General features: G+C 38.8%; 1 protein-coding gene across 2 annotated transcripts; it reads right to left on the bottom strand.

Annotated features, from left to right (window-relative positions):
- Window positions 1-584: 584 nt before the first annotated feature.
- On the bottom strand, window positions 585-16,950 carry tmem268 (transmembrane protein 268). Of its 2 annotated transcripts, XM_061741762.1 has the most exons (10): window positions 16,728-16,950; window positions 15,608-15,722; window positions 8,040-8,175; window positions 6,018-6,112; window positions 5,818-5,925; window positions 5,040-5,192; window positions 4,143-4,253; window positions 3,407-3,496; window positions 2,333-2,551; window positions 585-1,306 (listed from the first exon to the last, which is right to left on the bottom strand). In XM_061741762.1, the coding sequence occupies exons 3-10, from the start codon at window positions 8,155-8,157 to the stop codon at window positions 1,139-1,141; spliced, it is 1,062 nt and encodes a 353-aa protein (XP_061597746.1). In that variant the 5' UTR covers window positions 8,158-8,175; window positions 15,608-15,722; window positions 16,728-16,950; the 3' UTR covers window positions 585-1,138. The 2 variants fall into 2 exon arrangements, with proteins under 2 accessions (XP_061597746.1, XP_061597747.1); XM_061741763.1 differs by lacking the exons at window positions 15,608-15,722; window positions 16,728-16,950 and adding an exon at window positions 15,215-15,331.
- Between the last annotated feature and the right edge of the window lie 5,427 nt (window positions 16,951-22,377).

Raw genomic sequence — 22,377 nt, 5'->3', positions numbered from 1 at the left:
TCAAGGGTTGTCTCACTGAGACTCCTCGCTTACTCGCTGTAAAAAGCTGTGCAAAGTGAAGACATCCTTCCTCTTCTCTGGTTCAAACATTCACAGCTGAGTGAACCCAATGTTACAACTAGACACTGCTTGGTTGCGGAAGACACAGCGGAACAGTGTCATATGCTGATGAGTGGGGATGTGGACAGAGAAACCTTTGTAGTTGTGCCCAGTACTGGAGTTGAGGGGGGATGAGGGAGGATGAGGGGGGACGGCATCCCCCCCCTGAAATAAAAACAGTCCAAATCATCCCCCCTGTAAAACTGCCATCCCCCCTTTCCATCCCTTATGTCATTTCATCAATGAATGTGGTTTTACTGCTATTTCAACATTTAGAGTCATCACCAGAAAAATAACTTATTTGACAATTTCTTTTACCTGTTTCAAGTAAATTTTCACTTGAAATAAGTAGAAAAATCTGCCAGTGGGACAAGATTTATCTTCTTATTACAAGCAAAAAAATCTTGTCCCACTGGCAGATTTTTCTACTTATTTTAAGTAAAAATCTACTTGAAACAGGTGAAAATTGTTGTTTTTTCCAGTGATGAGTCTTGTTTTAAGTGTAATGAGATTTTTTTTACTAAAATGAGACATTTTAACTAGAAATAAGACAAATATTCTTGTTAAGATTGTGAGTTTTTGCAGTGATCCATGTTACTTATCCTGTGAAGGACAGAGTCATATTAATAAGTTCAGAAAAGTGTTTTTTATTGTTGTGTTTTGATGTATTTGATGTAAGTCCAGTGGATATTTAAAGCTTACAGAAGGCTGCATTTAACTGCTGCTATGTCATTCCTGCAGTATTTCTGCAGGTGTTTTGGTCACTGCTATTATTTGTAATATATTATATTATTTGTAATCAGCACAAATTATCTGTCCCCATATGATAAAATCCACCATCCCCCCTGATCTTTTTTTTACAACTCGAGTACTGGTTGTGCCACCAACAGTTCTTAGTCCATTAGAGGTTGTTTAGTGCCAGGAATTTTGAAATGTATGATCTTTGGGCTTTTATTTGTATCAGTCCAAAAGGAAAAGAGAAAAAAAAATGCTCCCACATATGTATAGTCACACATGTTTGTGTGTTGGGCTCCTCGTGTTACTGAAGGATCTTTTTTCTGATGTACTGGCAGAGACAGATGGGAGCGGTGGTGCAGTGATTCCTCCGAGGCCGCATACGATGATGTGACGGTCCAGAAAGCTTTTCAGACACCAGCAGCTTTACATACGCTGCACTGTAGATCATCAGAAGCTGGTGCGCTTTCGCCTGCAAAATAAGCACAAAACAGAGATGGTCAACGTTTTGGCTTCATGTGGAAACTTGTTTTTGGTGGGACTGAAAGTATGACAGTGAAGCTTTGTTACAGTGTGGGAACATCATTGTCTATAGTCCGTTTATATATGAATCTAGATGCTCAATAACTACGATGAATACACAATTTAACTATTGCTCAGATTTGTTTGCACAAAAGCTGCAAATAAGTGGAATTAGATGTTTAGTTTTCCTTTGATTTAATTCCGAATCAAATGAACATACATTTCATCCCATTTAAAAGGCTAATATTGCTTATGGGTCAACGACCTGACGCCTATATTTTCTAAAAAACAGGGGGGTTTTTTTCAATTCAAAAAAGGTTAAAATGGATAAAAAAATACCAGATATATGACCTACCTGTCCCACATATGGACTCACTTGAATTTTACAAAAAATACTAGTTATTTGGGATTTTGTTGTTGTTTTAAGCGTCAAAATGTCATGTGGTGGGACTGTCTGACCACAGACTTTAAACTTTTTTTAAAATCACTCTAAATGTTTTTAAATCAATCTTCTGCCCTATCTGGCATGATTTCTGAAGTATCTTGTAGTGTGTAAGATTGCAACACATTTTTATTTATATTTCCATCATAATACAAAGTTTGACTGATGACGTCCATTTTATGAAATATGTGGCGCGACCATTAAAAAAATAACCATTTTTGTATAATACTGAAAACTTGTAAAAAAAAAAGATGTTAAAGAAATTAATTTATTTTAATATAAATCATGGTTGCACCACATGTTTTTTTTAAGGCTAGTGCCAATTCATCTTGACGAAAAACTCTGAAATCACTTATGTGTACACAACATTCTTAATGTTTGAACTACTGCAATAGATATTCTTTTTTTATTGTTTTAAAATTGACCTGTTGAAAATCTTTATTCGTCATTGACCCTTATATACTGTTGGGCCTCTTATGTAGATGTCTTTAGTTTTCTATGCACTGCCAGTGCCACCAGACTCATTCCTCTCACCTGAGCAGGTAAGGAAGCGTCAGGGACCAGACTGTAGCTGGAGGTGACGTTTGTCTCCCTCTGCTGGCGGGGTGAGGTACTGCAGTCGCCATTCTCGTTTTGAAGAAGAGGCCTGTGTTCACTTGAGTCTTCATGGACCTTCGAGCCACCAGACGCTGCTTCCACGGGGAGGATCTCGCTCACCAGAATCAGATGAGACAACCTGCTCTTCAGTTTCTTCTGTGGAAAAGGCAACGGTCATTTATAAGTAACTATATCGCTGGAGGGACGCAAGCGATGGGATGTAACGCCATCTTCATCCAAAATCCACAGATAATTATTCTTTCCTACACATTAAAATTATTTTTTTTATTTATTTATTTTATTCATATGCACAATGATAAAACAGTAATTATATTAACAATACAAGGACAAATAATTTTGCAGGAGAGGAAAAGAAGCCCGAAGGGCTTATAAAAAATCCTCCCCCTCAATACAAAATCACAAAAACAAAATCAATAGAAAAAAGAAAAGAAAAGGTAAAAGAAAAAAAGAAAAACACAATAAACACACAAACAAAAAATATCCATAAAATGGCAATTTCATTTCAATTAGAATAGCCTATTAATTTAGCCTAGATAAGAGATTCCCCACCAAGCTGGTCCTAAACATTTTTAAGGATGATGCAAACTTAAGAGACCGATCTAAAAGGTTCCAGAGTTGAGGGCCATGAAATTTGATAAATTATTTGTGACTGGAGGTAAAAGACAAAAAGGTAAATGAAAGTTCTTCCCACCTCTAACTGAATAAGAGTGAATATCTGATGATAACAGAAAAAAATGATGAAAAGTGCCTGGAATGTCTTGTTTTAATGAATTAACTTAAACATAAACAGGCATGTTTGAAACATATTAATAGAAAAAATTGATAATAATTTAAATTTGCTAAAGAAGGTGCTTGATGAGTAGAATATGAAATATTTCTCAAAAATCGTTTCTGAATTAAAAATAATTGATTAAGGTACAAAGAATAAAAACATTAAAATTGTTTCCCTTTTGGATAATCATGCATAACAGAGCTGTACTTGACTCTCACCTGTGCGTCAGCTGTCACGAAGCTGCTTTCCTCTAAGGTTTCAGTCAGGGTCCTCAAGCAGTCGGACATGTCCCAGTACACGAAGTACAACTACAGAGACGCACAGTTGAAGTTAATTCAATTCAATTCAACTCAATTTTATTTGTATAGCGTCTATTACAACAGAGGTTGTCTCTAGGCGCTTTCCAGAGACCCAGAACATAAACCCCCAAGCAATTATTACATAAACATAACATAAACAGTGGCAGGTAAAAAAAAAACTTGCTAAAAAAGTTAACAGCAATAGAAAAATGTCAAACCTGACAAACCTCCCTTGCCATTACAGCTGTTAGAAATCTCCTTTTTGATCAAACATTCATTTGTCGTAACACTTATGTGGTTAGTTGTTAAACTGTTTTCCTATATGTGTGTTTGAATGCTTTAAAAAGTGAATGTAAAAACTTCAAAATGCAGAGTTTGGTAGAACACAGATTAATTAGAGTCAGAAGAATCACAATGAAGAGATGCATAAAACCTCTAAAACATCTTCACTGTTTGATGTGTGGTTCAAAGACAAACAGAATGACATAGTGGAGCTTTGTTTCCGGGGGGTTGTGAAGTATAAAAAAAAACACAACTAAAGAAGAGAAAAACAGCTGCAAGCAACCACATACTCAAGACCTAACTCATATGACCAATTTAAAGAGCATGCAGTGACAGTAAATGGAATTCCCCTGGGCTAATTTGACGGACCAACCTGCATGTTTCCAGTGCAGTTCTGAACCCAGTCAGCCAAACCCACCAGCAGCTTGTGTTTCACCATCCTCTCGTTCACCTGGACCAAGCGGATGTCTATATTCACGTTGATCTAAAACAGGAAAAGTTTAACAGTCGCTTCGAGTTTTACTTATGTGATAAATAAACACAAAAAATCTGAAACTTACTGAGTGTAACATTTTCCACAATGCCTGTGTAATGTATAATGTAGTGTTTAGACTCAATGACAGACTCTGTCATCTCATCCCCATTTATGCTCCCACTCATGAACACGCCACAAGGGGAAAACAACTTTTAAAGGGAAAGAAAAAGGAAACTGAATTGTACAAGTTTCAGTGTAACCTGCAAAGGTCCAAAAATCTGGAATGAAATTTATAGTTGCTATAAAAGAGTCTGGATCTCTTTCAATTTAAAAAAAAAGACTAAAACAAAAATTGTTATTAAATTATGTCTCTTATTAAATTATTTGATGTACCAATACCTGATGTATTATTTTTATAAGAATATATTTGTATCTAGGAAATCTGAGGAGGTCTCCAGGTTTTTTTTTTGTGTTTTTTCTTATTTTATTTTATTTTATTTTATTATTTATATATTATATGTGTAATTTATAGTTGTTTTGCTGTGTGACTGGGCCCTTATTCATAAGCTACAGTAGCTTCTGGGGAGTCCCATTTTACAAACCTCAATTGATTATTATCTGTATTTGTGTTTTTTAATTATTTGTAACTAAACTCTAAACTAAACTAAACTAAATAAATGAAACAATCAAAAGTATGTAAACACGACCTTTTCCGATGCGCCTAAGTTTAACATCCATACTCTTACGTAAGATCGAGAACAAACTCGTCAGCCGTTAAACTGCAAGACCCGATACCTCCTTGTTGCTGTAATGAAGCACGAAGATGATGGCGGTGGTGAGGAAGATGGAGACGAGGCTGACGGAGAGACAGAGGACCCAGTAGTCACTGACGGTGATGTAGAGATGGAGGGTGGAGAAGGCGGCACACCAAACCACTATATACAGCACCTGGTGGAAACACATTCATCAATAGTTCATATGTTTACAGACTATTTTGAAGACCTATGAATAAGTTCAGGTATTTTTTTTAATTTACTATACAAATCCACACAAACAGTGCCAAAGCCCTAAATTGTAAAATACTTAGGCTTTTCATTGATTATTTAAGTATTATCAGTTACACTACAGATGTACAGGACTGTCTCAGAAAATTAGAATATTGTGATAAAGTTCTTTATTTTCTGTAATGCAATTAAAAAAACAAAAATGTCATACATTCTGGATTCATTAAAAATCAACTGAAATATTGCAAGCCTTTTATTATTTTAATATTGCTGATTATGGCTTACAGTTTAAGATTAAGGTTCCCAGAATATTCTAATTTTTTGAGATAGGATATTTGAGTTTTCTTAAGCTGTAAGCCATGATCAGCAATATTAAAATAATAAAAGGCTTGCAATATTTCAGTTGATTTGTAATGAATCCAGAATGTATGACATTTTTGTTTTTTTAATTGCATTACAGAAAATAAAGAACTTTATCACAATATTCTAATTTTCTGAGACAGTCCTGTAATATTTCCTGTGAGAATGCTGATGAAAAATCCTAAATCTTGAATGCTGGGTAATCATACCGGCGCCATTATAAAATGGAAAAGGCCAGAGTTGAAAACGATGTATCTCCTGACTGAGGGGACATCCAGAGCAGTTTTCAGTGGGACTTCCATGTCACCGTCTGGAATCTAACGCCAAGAAAACAAACACAAACCAAACTAATTGAAGGTCCAGCATGTAAACGTGAAGAATTTGCTTGGGCGTTACTGTCGGTGCTGACCTGGAAACCCTCCGTCTCCAGCTTGGCCCGGCACACAGACAGATCAAACCTGGGGTTCAGTGCTGAACTGCTGCGTATCGCTGCAACGCACTGACCTGAGGAGGAGTGGAGAGCCAGTGCATGATTGCATCATTAGTTAAATGTTAAAAAGGTAAGATTAACAGAAAAACAAGGACAAGATGGTGTTTTAAAAGTATAAGAAAATGTTTAACATTGAGAAAATGTGCAGCAGGAAGAAGTAGCATTAACCTTGTACTGTCTTTGGGTCAAAATGACCTAATTCTCCTGTCCTTCTTTCCTCCTGCTCTCTCCTTCCTTCTCCCTTCCTTCCTTCCTTCTTTTCTCCATTCCTTCCTTATTTCTTCCCTTCTTTCCTTCCTGCCTTCTTTTCTCCCTTCCTTCCTTCTTTTTTCCCTTCTTTCCTTCCTTCCTTCCTTCCTTCCTTCCTTCCTTCCTTCCTTCCTTCTTTTCTCCCTTCCTTCCTTCTGTTCTCCCTTCCTTCCTTCCTTCCTTCCTTCCTTCCTTCCTTCCTTCCTTCCTTCCTTCCTTCCTTCCTTCCTTCTTTTTTCCCTTCCTTCCTTCCTTCCTTCCTTCCTTCCTTCCTTCCTTCCTTCCTTCCTTCCTTCCTTCCTTCCTTTCTTCCTTCCTTCCTTCTTTTTTCCCTTCCTTCCTTCTTTCCTCCCTTCTTTCCTTCCTTCCTTCTTTTCTCCCTTCCTTCTTTCCTTCTTTTCTTCTTTCCTTCCTTCTTTCCTCCCTTCCTTCCTTCTTTTTTCCCTTCCTTCCTTCTTTCCTCCCTTCTTTCCTTCCTTCCTTCTTTTCGCCCCTTCCTTCTTTCCTTCTTTTCTTCTTTCCTTCCTTCTTTCCTCCCTTCCTTCCTTCTTTTTTCCCTTCCTTCCTTCTTTCCTTCCTTCCTTCTTTTCTCCCTTCTTTTCTCCCTTCCTTCCTTCTTTTCTTCCTTCCTTCCTTCTTTCCTCCCTTCCTTCCTTCCTTCTTTTCTCCATTCCTTCCTTATTTCTTCCCTTCCTTCCTTCCTTCCTTCCTTCCTTCCTTCCTTCCTTCCTTCCTTCCTTCCTTCCTTCCTTCCTTCCTTCCTTCCTTCCTTCCCTCCTGCCTCCTTTTCTCCCTTCCTTCCTTCTTTTTTCCCTTCTTTTCTGCCTTCCTTCCTTCCTTCCTTCTTTTCTCCCTTCATTCCGTCTTTCCTCCCTTCCTCCCTTCCTTCCTTCCTTCCTTCCTTCCTTCCTTCCTTCCTTCCTTCCTTCCTTCCTTCCTTCCTTCCTTCTTTTTTCCCTTCCTTCCTTCCTTCCTTCCTTCCTTCCTTCCTTCCTTCCTTCCTTCTTTTTTCCCTTCCTCCCTTCTTTCCTTCCTTCCTTCTTTTCTCCCTTCCTTCCTTCTTTTCTCCCCTTCCTTCCTTCCTTCTTTTATCCCTTCCTTCCTTCCTTCCTTCCTTCCTTCCTTCCTTCCTTCCTTCCTTCCTTCCTTCCTTCCTTCCTTCCTTCCTTCCTTCCTTCCTTCCTTCCTTCCTTCCTTCTTTTTTCCCTTCCTTCCTTCTTTCCTCCCTTCTTTCCTTCCTTCCTTCTTTTCGCCCCTTCCTTCCTTCCTTCTTTTATCCCTTCTTTCCTTCTTTTCTTCCTTCCTTCCTTCTTTCCTCCCTTCCTTCCTTCTTTTTTGCCTTCCTTCCTTCTTTCCTTCCTTCCTTCTTTTATCCCTTCTTTTCTCCCTTCCTTCCTTCTTTTCTTCCTTCCTTCCTTCTTTCCTCCCTTCCTTCCTTTCTTCTTTTTTCCCTTCCTTCCTTCTTTCCTCCCTTCTTTCCTTCCTTCATTCTTTTCTCCCTTCCTTCCTTCTTTTCTTTTGTCCTTCCTCCCTTCCTCCTTCCTTGACCCGAAGACAGCACTATGGTTAATCTGTGTGGTCATAAATCAGTGGACCCAGATTAACGCGGTCTCTTTTGCAAATGTTATACAAATTAAGACTTTTTTTTTTCTGGTGAGATTAAACAAATAAAACCAGACAAAATTCAGCTACCATTTAACCAAGTAGTTCTGTTGTTGCTAATCTGGGACTCGGCTTTGGTTTGTTGGACCTGAACGTCGTCCTCGTCTTCCTCCATCACCTGGCAAACCCCATTCTGGTCCTCCATCATCTCAGAGATGACTAGGTGCTAAAAGAAAAATAACAGAACTAGAGTTATCTACTCATCTTAATCGAATAAATGTAAAGTATATTTACGGACTACTGGAGAAGGGGTGGGATTAAATACGTTTTACTTCTTCCTATCCCTTTTCAGATATGTTAAATGGGATTTATGTGTTATGTGTAATGTTATGCGTGTGCATGTATACAGGTATATACCGTATTTTCTGGACTATAAGCCGCTACTTTTTTCATAGGTTTTGAACCATGCAGCTTATACAAAGGTGCGGCTATTCTGTGGATTTTTCTTCCACCACTCAGGCGCTCTAACCGGAATTAGAATAAAAACTAAGACAAAATAAATGCAAAGAAGAATACGCCACTTCTTCTTTAGCAGATAGAAGTAGGTAGAAGCAGATTTCAACAGATAAATAGATAAATAAATACTGGTTATTTTCTCTTGGTTCTGTCCAGTTTTAATCAGCAAAGTTGCTGCCGTGTTAAAAGACACTGTTAGGAAAGGATCTATTTAGGTACAAACATGTACATCATTTACAGTTCAAAATCCTTCTGTACATGTAGTAAATGTCTAATCTAACAACATAAATATTTGCGGCTTGCATATCTTTTTTTTTAAATAGAGTGGATGCGGCTTATATACAGGTGCGGCTTATAGTCCAGAAAATACGGTATGTGTATGAATATGTATATATATATATATATATATATATATATATATATATATATATATATATATATATATATATATATACATATATATATAAAGAAGGAAAAAAAGAAACTTCAAAAAAGAAACACAAAGGAAAATTATGGAACAAAAGAGGAAACAGTCACTGAAGCAGAAGAAGTGTATGTTCCGTACACTTGATTTATTGACCATGAAAATGTGTCCATAGTCGGTAATTGCTCAATCTGGGAAGGTTTTTAAAGGTCAGTTCCCAGAAATATGTTCAAAAATCCTGAGACCTGCTTTTCAGCCCTCGTGTGAAGTTTACAAGAAATCATGGTTTGGAAGGATTCTCAGGAGAAAAAAAAGCTCTCTAAAAGCACCATTGCACTGAAAATCACTTCATTTTTCATTTCAATTGATAATTGTGACCAGGTCACATTTTGTGTCTGATGCAGAAACACTTGAATAAAATCGGAATCAAAAACCTTTATCAGCCTTTTGAAGGGCAACTCCTTTGCAGCAACTGGGTTGGGTACAAACATGAACCAGCACCAAAACTAAGATATACTGAGGTATACCACCTCAGTTCACACATGCCAGAATCATGTGAGTATACCAAGTATCAGTTCATCAAACTTTACTGAAACTAATAAAGCACACAGAAAATTCAGATGGAAATCAAATCGAGATTATGATGGTATAATTAACAGCATTTTAAAAAATATAGCAAATGTATGTTGAGGACCTACATCCCGACTGCCCGAAATCTTGGTGTAATTATTGACTCAGACCTGAACTTCAACAGCCATCTAAAGATTATCACTAAATCTGCCTATTACCACCTAAAAAACATTGCTAGGTATTAAGGGGTTTCTGTCTAAACAAGACATGGAAAGAACTTATTCATGCATTCATTTTCAGTAGGTTGGATTATTGCAATGGCATCTTTACAGGCCTTAACAAGAAATCAATCAGGCAGCTGCAGCTGATCCAGAACGCTGATCCAGAGTCCTTACAAACACCAGGAAACTGGACCATATTACACCAGGAAACTGGACCATATTACACCAGGAAACTGGACCACATTACACCAGGAAACTGGACCATATTACACCAGGAAACTGGACCATATTACACCAGGAAACTGGACCATATTACACCAGGAAACTGGACCATATTACACAAGGAAACTGGACCATATTACACCAGGAAACTGGACCACATTACACCAGGAAACTGGACCATATTACACCAGGAACCTGGACCATATTACACCAGGAAACTGGACCACATTACACCAGGAAACTGGACCATATTACACCAGGAAACTGGACCATATTACACCAGGAAACTGGACCACATTACACCAGGAAACTGGACCACATTACACCAGGAAACTGGACCATATTACACCAGGAAACTGGACCATATTACACCAGGAAATTGGACCATATTACACCAGGAAACTGGACCATATTACACCAGGAAACCGGACCACATTACACCAGGAAACTGGACCACATTACACCGGGAAACTGGACCACATTACACCAGGAAACTGGACCATATTACACCAGGAAACTGGACCACATTACACCAGGAAACTGGACCATATTACACCAGGAAACTGGACCATATTACACCAGGAAACTGGACCATATTACACCAGGAAACTGGACCATATTACACCAGGAAACTGGACCATATTACACCAGGAAACTGGACCATATTACACCAGGAAACTGGACCATATTACACCAGGAAACTGGACCATATTACACCAGGAAACTGGACCACATTACACCAGGAAACTTGACCATATTACACCAGGAAACTGGACCACATTACACCAGGAAACTGGAAAATATTACACCAGGAAACTGGACCATATTACACCAGGAAACTGGACCACATTACACCAGGAAACTGGAAAATATTACACCAGGAAACTGGACCATATTACACCAGGAAACTGGACCACATTACACCAGGAAACTGGAAAATATTACACCAGGAAACTGGACCATATTACACCAGGAAACTGGACCATATTACACCAGGAAACTGGACCATATTACACCAGGAAACTGGACATTATTACACCAGGAAACTGGACCACATTACACCAGGAAACTGGACCATATTACACCAGGAAACTGGACCATATCACACCAGGAAACTGGACCATATTACACCAGGAAACTGGACCATATTACACCAGGAAACTGGACCACATTACACCAGGAAACTGGACCATATTACACCAGGAAACTGGACCATATTACACCAGGAAACTGGACCACATTACACCAGGAAACTGGACCACATTACACCAGGAAACTGGACCATATTACACCAGGAAACTGGACCACATTACACCAGGAAACTGGACCACATTACACCAGGAAACTGGACCATATTACACCAGGAAACTGGGCCATATTACACCAGGAAACTGGACCACATTACACCAGGAAACTGGACCACATTACACCAGGAAACTGGACCATATTACACCAGGAAACTGGACCACATTACACCAGGAAACTGGACCATATTACACCAGGAAACTGGACCACATTACACCAGGAAACTGGACCATATTACACCAGGAAACTAGACCACATTACACCAGGAAACTGGACCATATTACACCAGGAAACTGGACCATATTACACCAGGAAACTGGACCATATTACACCAGGAAACTGGACCACATTACACCAGGAAACTGGACCACATTACACCAGGAAACTGGACCACATTACACCAGGAAACTGGACCATATTACACCAGGAAACTGGACCATATTACACCAGGAAACGACCATATTACACCAGGAAACTGGACCATATTACACCAGGAAACTGGACCACATTACACCAGGAAACTGGAAAATATTACACCAGGAAACTGGACCATATTACACCAGGAAACTGGACCATATTACACCAGGAAACTGGACCACATTACACCAGGAAACTGGAAAATATTACACCAGGAAACTGGACCATATTACACCAGGAAACTGGACCACATTACACCAGGAAACTGGAAAATATTACACCAGGAAACTGGACCATATTACACCAGGAAACTGGACCACATTACACCAGGAAACTGGACCATATTACACCAGGAAACTGGACCATATTACACCAGGAAACTGGACCACATTACACCAGGAAACTGGACCACATTACACCAGGAAACTGGACCATATTACACCAGGAAACTGGACCATGTTACACCAGGAAACTGGACCATATTACACCAGGAAACTGGACCATATTACACCAGGAAACTGGACCATATTACACCAGGAAACTGGACCATATTACACCAGGAAACTGGACCATATTACACCAGGAAACTGGACCACATTACACCAGGAAACTGGACCACATTACACCAGGAAACTGGACCATATTACACCAGGAAACTGGACCATATTACACCAGGAAACTGGACCATATTACACCAGGAAACCGGACCACATTACACCAGGAAACTGGACCACATTACACCAGGAAACTGGACCACATTACACCAGGAAACTGGACCATATTACACCAGGAAATTGGACCATATTACACCAGGAAACTGGACCATATTACACCAGGAAACCGGACCACATTACACCAGGAAAACGGACCACATTACACCAGGAAACTGGACCACATTACACCAGGAAACTGGACCATATTACACCAGGAAACTGGACCACATTACACCAGGAAACTGGACCATATTACACCAGGAAACTGGACCATATTACACCAGGAAACTGGACCATATTACACCAGGAAACTGGACCACATTACACCAGGAAACTGGACCATATTACACCAGGAAACTGGACCATATTACACCAGGAAATTGGACCATATTACACCAGGAAACTGGACCATATTACACCAGGAAACTGGACCACATTACACCAGGAAACTGGACCATATTACACCAGGAAATTGGACCATATTACACCAGGAAACTGGACCATATTACACCAGGAAACCGGACCACATTACACCAGGAAACTGGACCACATTACACCAGGAAACTGGACCACATTACACCAGGAAACTGGACCATATTACACCAGGAAACTGGACCACATTACACCAGGAAACTGGAAAATATTACACCAGGAAACTGGACCATATTACACCAGGAAACTGGACCATATTACACCAGGAAACTGGACCATATTACACCAGGAAACTGGACCATATTACACCAGGAAACTGGACCATATTACACCAGGAAACTGGACCATATTACACCAGGAAACTGGACCACATTACACCAGGAAACTTGACCATATTACACCAGGAAACTGGACCACATTACACCAGGAAACTGGAAAATATTACACCAGGAAACTGGACCATATTACACCAGGAAACTGGACCACATTACACCAGGAAACTGGAAAATATTACACCAGGAAACTGGACCATATTACACCAGGAAACTGGACCATATTAACCCAGGAAACTGGACATTCTTACACCAGGAAACTGGACCACATTACACCAGGAAACTGGACCATATTACACCAGGAAACTGGACCACATTACACCAGGAAACTGGACCATATTACACCAGGAAACTGGACCATATTACACCAGGAAACTGGACCACATTACACCAGGAAACTGGACCACATTACACCAGGAAACTGGACCATATTACACCAGGAAACTGGGCCATATTACACCAGGAAACTGGACCACATTACACCAGGAAACTGGACCACATTACACCAGGAAACTGGACCATATTACACCAGGAAACTGGACCACATTACACCAGGAAACTGGACCATATTACACCAGGAAACTGGACCACATTACACCAGGAAACTGGACCATATTACACCAGGAAACTAGACCACATTACACCAGGAAACTGGACCATATTACACCAGGAAACTGGACCATATTACACCAGGAAACTGGACCATATTACACCAGGAAACTGGACCACATTACACCAGGAAACTGGACCACATTACACCAGGAAACTGGACCACATTACACCAGGAAACTGGACCATATTACACCAGGAAACTGGACCATATTACACCAGGAAACTGGACCATATTACACCAGGAAACTGGACCACATTACACCAGGAAACTGGAAAATATTACACCAGGAAACTGGACCATATTACACCAGGAAACTGGACCATATTACACCAGGAAACTGGACCACATTACACCAGGAAACTGGAAAATATTACACCAGGAAACTGGACCATATTACACCAGGAAACTGGACCACATTACACCAGGAAACTGGAAAATATTACACCAGGAAACTGGACCATATTACACCAGGAAACTGGACCACATTACACCAGGAAACTGGACCACATTACACCAGGAAACTGGACCATATTACACCAGGAAACTGGACCATATTACACCAGGAAACTGGACCATATTACACCAGGAAACTGGACCATATTACACCAGGAAACTGGACCATATTACACCAGGAAACTGGACCATATTACACCAGGAAACTGGACCATATTACACCAGGAAACTGGACCATATTACACCAGGAAACTGGACCATATTACACCAGGAAACTGGACCATATTACACCAGGAAACTGGACCATATTACACCAGGAAACTGGACCATATTACACCAGGAAACTGGACCATATTACACCAGGAAACTGGACCACATTACACCAGGAAACTGGACCACATTACACCAGGAAACTGGACCATATTACACCAGGAAACTGGACCATATTACACCAGGAAACTGGACCATATTACACCAGGAAACTGGACCACATTACACCAGGAAACTGGACCATATTACACCAGGAAATTGGACCATATCACACCAGGAAACTGGACAGCATTACACCGGTCATGAAATCACTACACTGGCTTCCAGTGAGTCAAAGGGTAGAGTTTAAAATCTTACTGCTGGTCTACAAAGACCTGAATGGTCTTGGACCAAAATACATGGTTGATCTGTTAGTTCCTATGAAGCTCCCAGACCCCTGAGGTTCATCTGGATCTGGTTTGTTGTGGTTCCAGAACCAGAACCAAGCAAGGTGAGGCAGCGTTCAGTTATTCTGCTCCTCACCGGTGGAACAAACTTCCTGTAGACCTGAGGTCTGCTCCAACTGTAGCTCCTTTAAATCAGGATAAAAACATTACTGTTTACTGAAGCGTACTCTTAAATGAACTTACCTGCTTTACTCTACTGCCCTTATTTTTAACAACTTGTGCTTTTTATTATTTTACCTCTTTACTTATCATTTTATTTCATTGTATTTGTTATTTATTGTTTCCTTGTGTCTTGCTGCTTTTAATGTTGATGTAAAGCACTTTGAATTACCTTGTGTTGAATTGTGCTATAATAAACTTGCCTGTCCTTCCTCTGGCTGGGTCATGTGAAGCAGACGAGGCTGGACATGTCACGCTTCATGGGGCTTCATGTACGGGTGTAACCCCGTCCTAAACGGCCCCTCGGAGAGGCCACGGGCTTTATCTCAGATAAACATGTTCACTGTTTGCTTGACACGCTAGAAGTCTAAAAACAGAAGGAAATTACAGCGGACTATACTTCTGCTTTCAGAGCTGGCGGCCTGAACTGCGGTGACTTCATCATGTTGTTTCAGAACGTCGACCACAGACTCTATCCTTTTTGTTTTTAAATAGAAAAAGACCAACTATACAGTAAAAGAAAAGATACTTTACAGTTTTTATTTGGCTTTTGGGGGGGTGTTACCTTTATGAAAGAATGAGGCGAGTCTCCAGCTTGGCAGCGGCGCAGTGTCTGGAGATGAAGGGTGTTCCCCCATGACACCGATCCTCAACATCTGATCCTGTCAGCAGCTTAATATCTGCCAGATAAAATGATGAAATGATAGAAGATTACGGCAAATGCTACGTCTTGCCTCCGGTTCCGTTTTTAGTCCCATGCACGTCGGTGCCGGTGTCGTGCCAAAAAGTGAGGCCAAAAGGCCAAAAAGGCCAAATACAGTTAATGAAAGGTTGTTTCTACCTAACTATGATTTGATCTTATTCTTGAGCTTCATAATATAAACACTAGAGTTCACAGGATTGCTTTTAACTCTTTTAAAGGACCATTACAACACAAAATAGGCATTTTCACCTGCCAAAAAATGATTGAAGGCCAAATACAGTTAATGAAAAGTTGTTTCTGCCTAAATATGACTTGATCTAATTCTTGAGCTTCATAATCTGAAAATCTGACATTTTAGCCAGACCAGAAATCAGATTCTGGCAGGCAATGGCCGCCTTTGACGGAGGCGCATAATAACAGTGAGGTGTCAAAACTGGAGCCAACTCTTGTGAGTTCTTCATTTTCACTCATGTGCTTGTTAATAAAGACACACGGAGAAGGATGGGGGTTTGTCATTGCCTGCTGACACTGCAACTACTTAAAAAGTGAGAGAAAGAAGAAAAAACATGTGGTTGACAAATATGCAAGCAGACGCTTTTATTTATCTCAAGCAGCATCTGCAGGGTTTTACTTCCACTTTCATGTGTTTAAAGGTGGAAAAGTTCTCTTAAAACATTAAAACAAGCAAAAATTTATTCATGTTTTATGCTTGTTGTAAATATGACCCTAAGGGTTTCATTTTGACTGCTCTTGGACAAAAGATCACGTCTTCACATCCAAAAGGTTAAGCTGCAGGCTGGCTGTCAGATTTACAGATATGTTCTCACAATGTTCACATCCTTCTGCAGTATGGACTTCTTGTGTCTGTCTTATAGAGGGCTGATTGTATAAATACAACCTTTTTTTTTCGAGTCAGACAATGAAACCCAAGTCAACATTCATGACAGGCACTATTTATAAGAGATAATAAACCGTGTCCTACCTGCGCTCCCCGTGAAGCGGTCATGGCCGCACTCCCCTGTCTCTCTCGGTGTAATCCTCCTTCCGCGAGAACAAACACGCAGATAACATTCATTGAAAGTAGTAACGTGTTTCTGTTCATACAGACTTCGCTGTGTTTGGTTTTGGAGTCTCAATGTGCTCGACTTGTTCCTGTGCGACTCTCTGTGGCGTGTGACTCAGATCAGCCCGGCCTCATGACTGCAGGAATGTGCGCGCTGCGGTCTGCGGCCGCAGCGCGTCTCCTTATACACAGGGGGGCATTACAAGTGAACCAATGAATAAAATCCACTTTTTTTTTTTAAATAGTGGTCTTCACGTCTTTGCTATTCGCTATATATCCTGCTTCAGTTGCATTCATTAATAAATGAAATGATTTCCAGGGTCACGTGGCAGTTCATTGGTATCATCTTGTTGCATTACCAGAACTTTTTCAATTCAATTTTTTTTATATACTGGCAGTACTCGAGTTGTAAAAAAAAAAAAAAAAATCAGGGGGGATGGTGGATTTTATCATAGATAATTTGTGCTGATTAAAAATAATATAATATATTACAAATAATAGCAGTGACCAAAACACCTGCAGAAATACTGCAGGAATGACATAGCAGCAGTTAAATGCAGCCTTCTGTAAGCTTTAAATATCCACTGGGCTTACATCAAATACATCAAAACACAACAATAAAAAACACTTTTCTGAACTTATCAATATGACTCTGTCCTTCACAGGATAAGTAAAATGGATCACTGCAAAAACTCAAAATCTTAACAAGAATATTTGTCTTATTTCTAGTTAAAATGTCTCATTTTAGTAAAAAAAAATCTCATGACATCTAAAACAAAACTCATCACTGGAAAAAACAACAATTTTCACCTGTTTCAAGTAGATTTTCACTTGAAATAAGTAGAAAAATCTGCGAGTGGAACAAGATTTTTTTTGCCTGTAATGAGAAGATAAATCTTGTCCCACTGGCAGATTTTCCTACTTATTTCAAGTGAAAATTTACTTGGAACAGGTGAAAATTGTCAAATAAGTTATTTTTCTGGTGTTATTTTTCTGGTGATGACTCTAAATGTTGAGATAGCAGTAATACCACATTCATTGATGAAATGACATAAGGGATGGTCATGTGGCAGTTTATTGGTATCATCTTGTTGCATTACCAGAACTTTTTCAATTCAATTCAATTTTATTTATATGGCGTCTATTACAACAGAAATTGTCTCTAGGCTCTTTCCGGAGACCCAGAATTGTCACACATTAACTCATGAAGTCCAAAGAGTCATTGAGGGATATGCCAGGAATACAAATATTTACTCATTTACTTCAATGAGGGCATGATAACTCCCCAGACCAATTTGGGCGCAAAGCTAAAAATCACACAAGCGTTGAGGAAACATAGAACAACGTCACACAGTAAAGACTGAAAATAGCATGAGATTTAAACAGCTCTATCATTTTAATCCTGGGATGCACCATAAAGGAAAATCCTCTATTTCCCATTATCAGTGCAAAGCAAAAGGATATTTGAAATTCAAGGCACATTGTTCATCGTATGCCAGGAAGCACATTCAACAATTGGTGATTGTATGTAAATTAAAAGGGCATGTCTGCATTTTTAGGTGGTATTTACAATGTTAGCCAACAGAAACAATGAAGATGTACACTTTTCTATTGTTTAAATATACTTTTGAAAATAAATAGGGATCAAGCTTTCTGACCCTGCACAACATACTTGGCTCCAGAAGGTTGTGTTTGTTTCGAGATGTCATTGTACCATTGCACAGATTCAGGACATGCTGTGATGCAGTAAAGCAGCTCCAAAACATATAATAACCAAGGTCTCATCCATGTTTCACATGGTACACTGGTCTTTCTTTTTTGTTTGTTCTTTGAAAGCTTTATTTTTGCATCGGTGAATAGAGCTCATATGACTTACCAAAAACATGCATTTTGACTCATTCCAATCTGGCTTTTTACTTTTTGGATTTTAATCATTTGTTTTGTCCACTTTGGCTCAAACAGTGGCTGATGGTGCGATCTTACACCGATGTAAGTTTCACTCCCCTGCAACATACAAAAACTGTTTAAGGATAGAGATGGGCAATATGAGTTAAGGGGGGAACATAATCTCAAACAACCAACAGTTAAAACAACACTTAAAAGTGTGTGTATTTCAGTTACAGGGGTTAAGTTGTGGAATAGCTTGCCAGATAATCTGAAACAAAGTAAAAACATCATACAGTTTAAAAATAGTTTAAAACAGACCATGATTGGTAAATACCAACAAGATTAAAGGATAAGATGCAAGAGAGAGAATTATGGAATTATGCAGGTAATAATTACTGATCTTTTTGTCCTTGTTTTAATTGGGACTATTTATTATTTATTTTTCCTTTTTCTTTTCTTACTGGTTCTTTGTTGTTACATATATATATATTTTTTTGTGTTTTGTGTTTGCTTCTTTTTTGGGTGGAAATGCTAGAAAGCATTTGTTATAGAAAGTTTAAATAATAATAATGTGAAGGTTAAAGGGTAGGCATTTATAAGCTCAGAGCTTCAGCCTATTCCTTTTCGATCCAAATGATTACACAACATGTTATGAATGAGTGTACCATATTGAGCACATGATCGAAATAAATAAATAATCTAAAGAGTGTTCCTTGAATCTCTTTGGAACTTGTTCTGGGCTCTTTGGTTACTGTTAGCCATCTATCTCTTGGGTTTGTCATCAGTTTTGCTCTTGTGACCACGTCCAGGGAGGTTTAGCAACAGTCATGTGGATCTTAAACTTCTGAATGAAATTTGCAACTGTAATCACAAGAACATCAAGCTGCTTGGGGATGATCTAATAGCCTTTACATTTAACCCGCTTATCTATAATTTTCTTTCAGATCTCCTCAGACAGCTCTCTGCTTTGCTTTCTTCTGTCCATGTTCAGAGTGGTAAACACCATGATACCAAACAGAGTGATGACTTTTCATCCTTTAGACAAGGGGTGGGCAACCCGTGGCTCTTTAGCGCCGCCCTAGTGGCTCCTGGAGCTTTTTCAAAAATGTTTGACCGTTTATTTCCTTTTTTCTTTTTTCTTTTTTCTCTTTTTTTCCTTCTTTTTTTTCCTTTTTTTCTCTTTTTTTCTTTTCTTTTTTTGCTTTTTTCTTCCTTTTTTCCTTTTTTTCCTGTTTTTTTCTCCCTTTTTCCTTTCCTTTTTAATCTCGACATTTCGACTTTTTTTCTCTACATTTTGACTTTTTTTCTCAACATCTCGACTTTTTTCTCGAGATTTTGACTTTTTTCTCTACATTTTGACCTTTTTCCTCAACATTTCGACTTTTTTCACGAAATTTTGACTATTTCCTCAACATTTCGACTTTTTTCTCAGTATTTCGACTTTTTTTTTGACATTTCGACTTTTTTCTCGACATTTCAACTTTTTTCTCGACATTTCAACTTTTTTCCTCAAGATTGTACTTCAACATTAATCTTGACATTTCGACTTTTTTCTCGACATTTCGACTTTTTTCTCAAAGTGCATAATGAAAAATAAAATCTTCCCCCCGCTTGCCTTCATTATAAGGCTTATACAAGACCAATAGGGCTCTTTCAACATTTTGGGTTGCCGACCCCTGCTTTAGATAGTCAAACTGAAGACACATGTGATGCTGATTATAGGACACACTTTAGTTTAACATGTCATTATTTTCACATTATTTTCATTCTTACAGTATATGGTCCCGGGGGTCTGCTGGAGCCTATCCCAGCTATTACAGGTGAGAGGCAGGGGTTACACCCTGGACAGGTCACCAGTCTATCCCACATGATATCAACATGGAAAGGTTTTCCTCTCACATTTCACATGCATGCTCATTTATGCTCAAACAATCAAAATTATAATTAGAATGGCTTCATTGTCATTGCACAGCAGTACAACAAAAGTCAATGCACTTCCCAGTGGTAAGGAGATAAAATGATAGATAACCTATATTGCACAGTCCATCATAATACAAAAATCCAGAGATTGTTTGATGGTACTTGGGTAAAACTGTGCATGTTAAAAAATAACACTTATTGTGTCAAGGACTGGAGTGTCATCAAACAATGTAAACTTAAGCAAGATTTGTTTTTGTTTTTTTTCGATTTAGTTTCCTTTTGTGTTTGGTTTTGTTTTTCTAGGGCAGCACTGTGGCTTGGTGGTTCCTGGTTCAAATATCAGTTGGGGACTTTCTGTGCATACCTTTTATGTCATCTCACTGCTTGCAGGAGCTTTCACCAGGTACTGACTTTCTCAAACAGCCAATAAACACATCCATGTTGGGCTAAATATTGAGTGTAATTCAGGCCTAGAAATGAATGTGAGTGTGCGTGCTGGTGTGTCTACATGTAGTACTGTGATGGACTGGAAACCTCTCCGGGGTGTAACCTTGACTTGACTCTGGTTTGAAGGCACTAGAGATAAACTCCAGCAGATTCCTTTGACCCTGGATACAAAGTATTGGGTTCAGGTAATGGGTGGATGACTTTTTTCTTTATTGTGATCTTTGTTATTGCTGTTTCTATATGGATGTGAGCAGTACTCGAGTTGTAAAAAAAAATCAGGGGGGATGGTGGATTTGATCATATGGGGACAGATCATTTGTGCTGATTACAAATAATATAATATATTACAAATAATAGCAGTGACCAAAACACCTGCAGAAATACTGCAGGAATGACATAGCAGCAGTTAAATGCAGCCTTCTGTAAGCTTGAAATATCCACTGGGTAATGCCATCAAAACACAAAAATAAAAAACAGTTTTCTGAACTTATCAATATGCCTCTGTCCTTCACAGGATAAGTACAAAAACTCAAAATCTTAACAAGAATATTTGTCTTATTTCTAGTTAAAATGTTTCATTTTAGTAAAAAAAATCTCATTACACTTAAAACAAGACTCATCACTGGAAAAAACAACAATTTTCAAATTTCAAGTAGATTTTCACTTAAAATAAGTAGAAAAATCTGCCAGTGGAACAAGATTTTTTTTGCTTGTAATAAGAAGATCAATCCCAGAGGCAGATTTTCCTACTTATTTCAAGTGAAAATGTACTTGAAACAGTTGAAAATTGTCAAATAAGTTATTTTTCTGGTGTTATTTTTCTGGTGATGACTCTAAATGTTGAAATAGCAGTAAAACCACATTCATTGATGAAATGACATAAGGGATGGAAAGGGGGGATGTCAGTTTTACAGGGGGGGATGATTTGGACCGTTTTTATTTCAGGGGGGATGCCATCCCCCCTCATCCCCCCTCAACCCCAGTACTGGATGTGAGAGTAAGAGCTTAATACAATAAACCGAACACAACTTTATATCGTGTTGTTTGGGGGCTATTCTGCCTCGTAGTGGATAAAATAAGTATGGCGTCTGTATATAAACAGTATACAGGACTGTCTCAGAAAATTGGAATATTGTGATAAAGTTCTTTATTTTCTGTAATCTAATTAAAAAAACAAAAATGTCATACATTCTGGATTTATTACAAATCAACTGAAATATTGCAAGCCTTTTATTATTTTAATATTGCTGATCATGGTTTACAGTTTAAGATTAAGATTCCCAGAATATTCAATTTTTTTGAGATAGGATATTTG

This window comes from Cololabis saira, chromosome 15, assembly GCF_033807715.1.
Source record: "Cololabis saira isolate AMF1-May2022 chromosome 15, fColSai1.1, whole genome shotgun sequence".
Lineage (NCBI taxonomy): Eukaryota > Metazoa > Chordata > Actinopteri > Beloniformes > Belonidae > Cololabis > Cololabis saira.
The sequence above is the reverse complement of the archived record's forward strand: the minus strand, read 5'-3'. Positions and strand labels throughout refer to the sequence as shown.

Excerpts from the sequence above, each read along its gene's own strand:
- tmem268 (XM_061741762.1), bottom strand. The coding sequence starts at position 8,157 with ATGATGGAGGACCAGAATGGGGTTTGCCAGGTGATGGAGGAAGACGAG. Across the intron at positions 3,497-4,142 it reads ACTGCACTGGAAACATGCAG|TTGTACTTCGTGTACTGGGA; the intron begins GTTGGTCCGTCA and ends GCGTCTCTGTAG. Across the intron at positions 2,552-3,406 it reads TCGTGACAGCTGACGCACAG|AAGAAACTGAAGAGCAGGTT; the intron begins GTGAGAGTCAAG and ends CCTTTTCCACAG.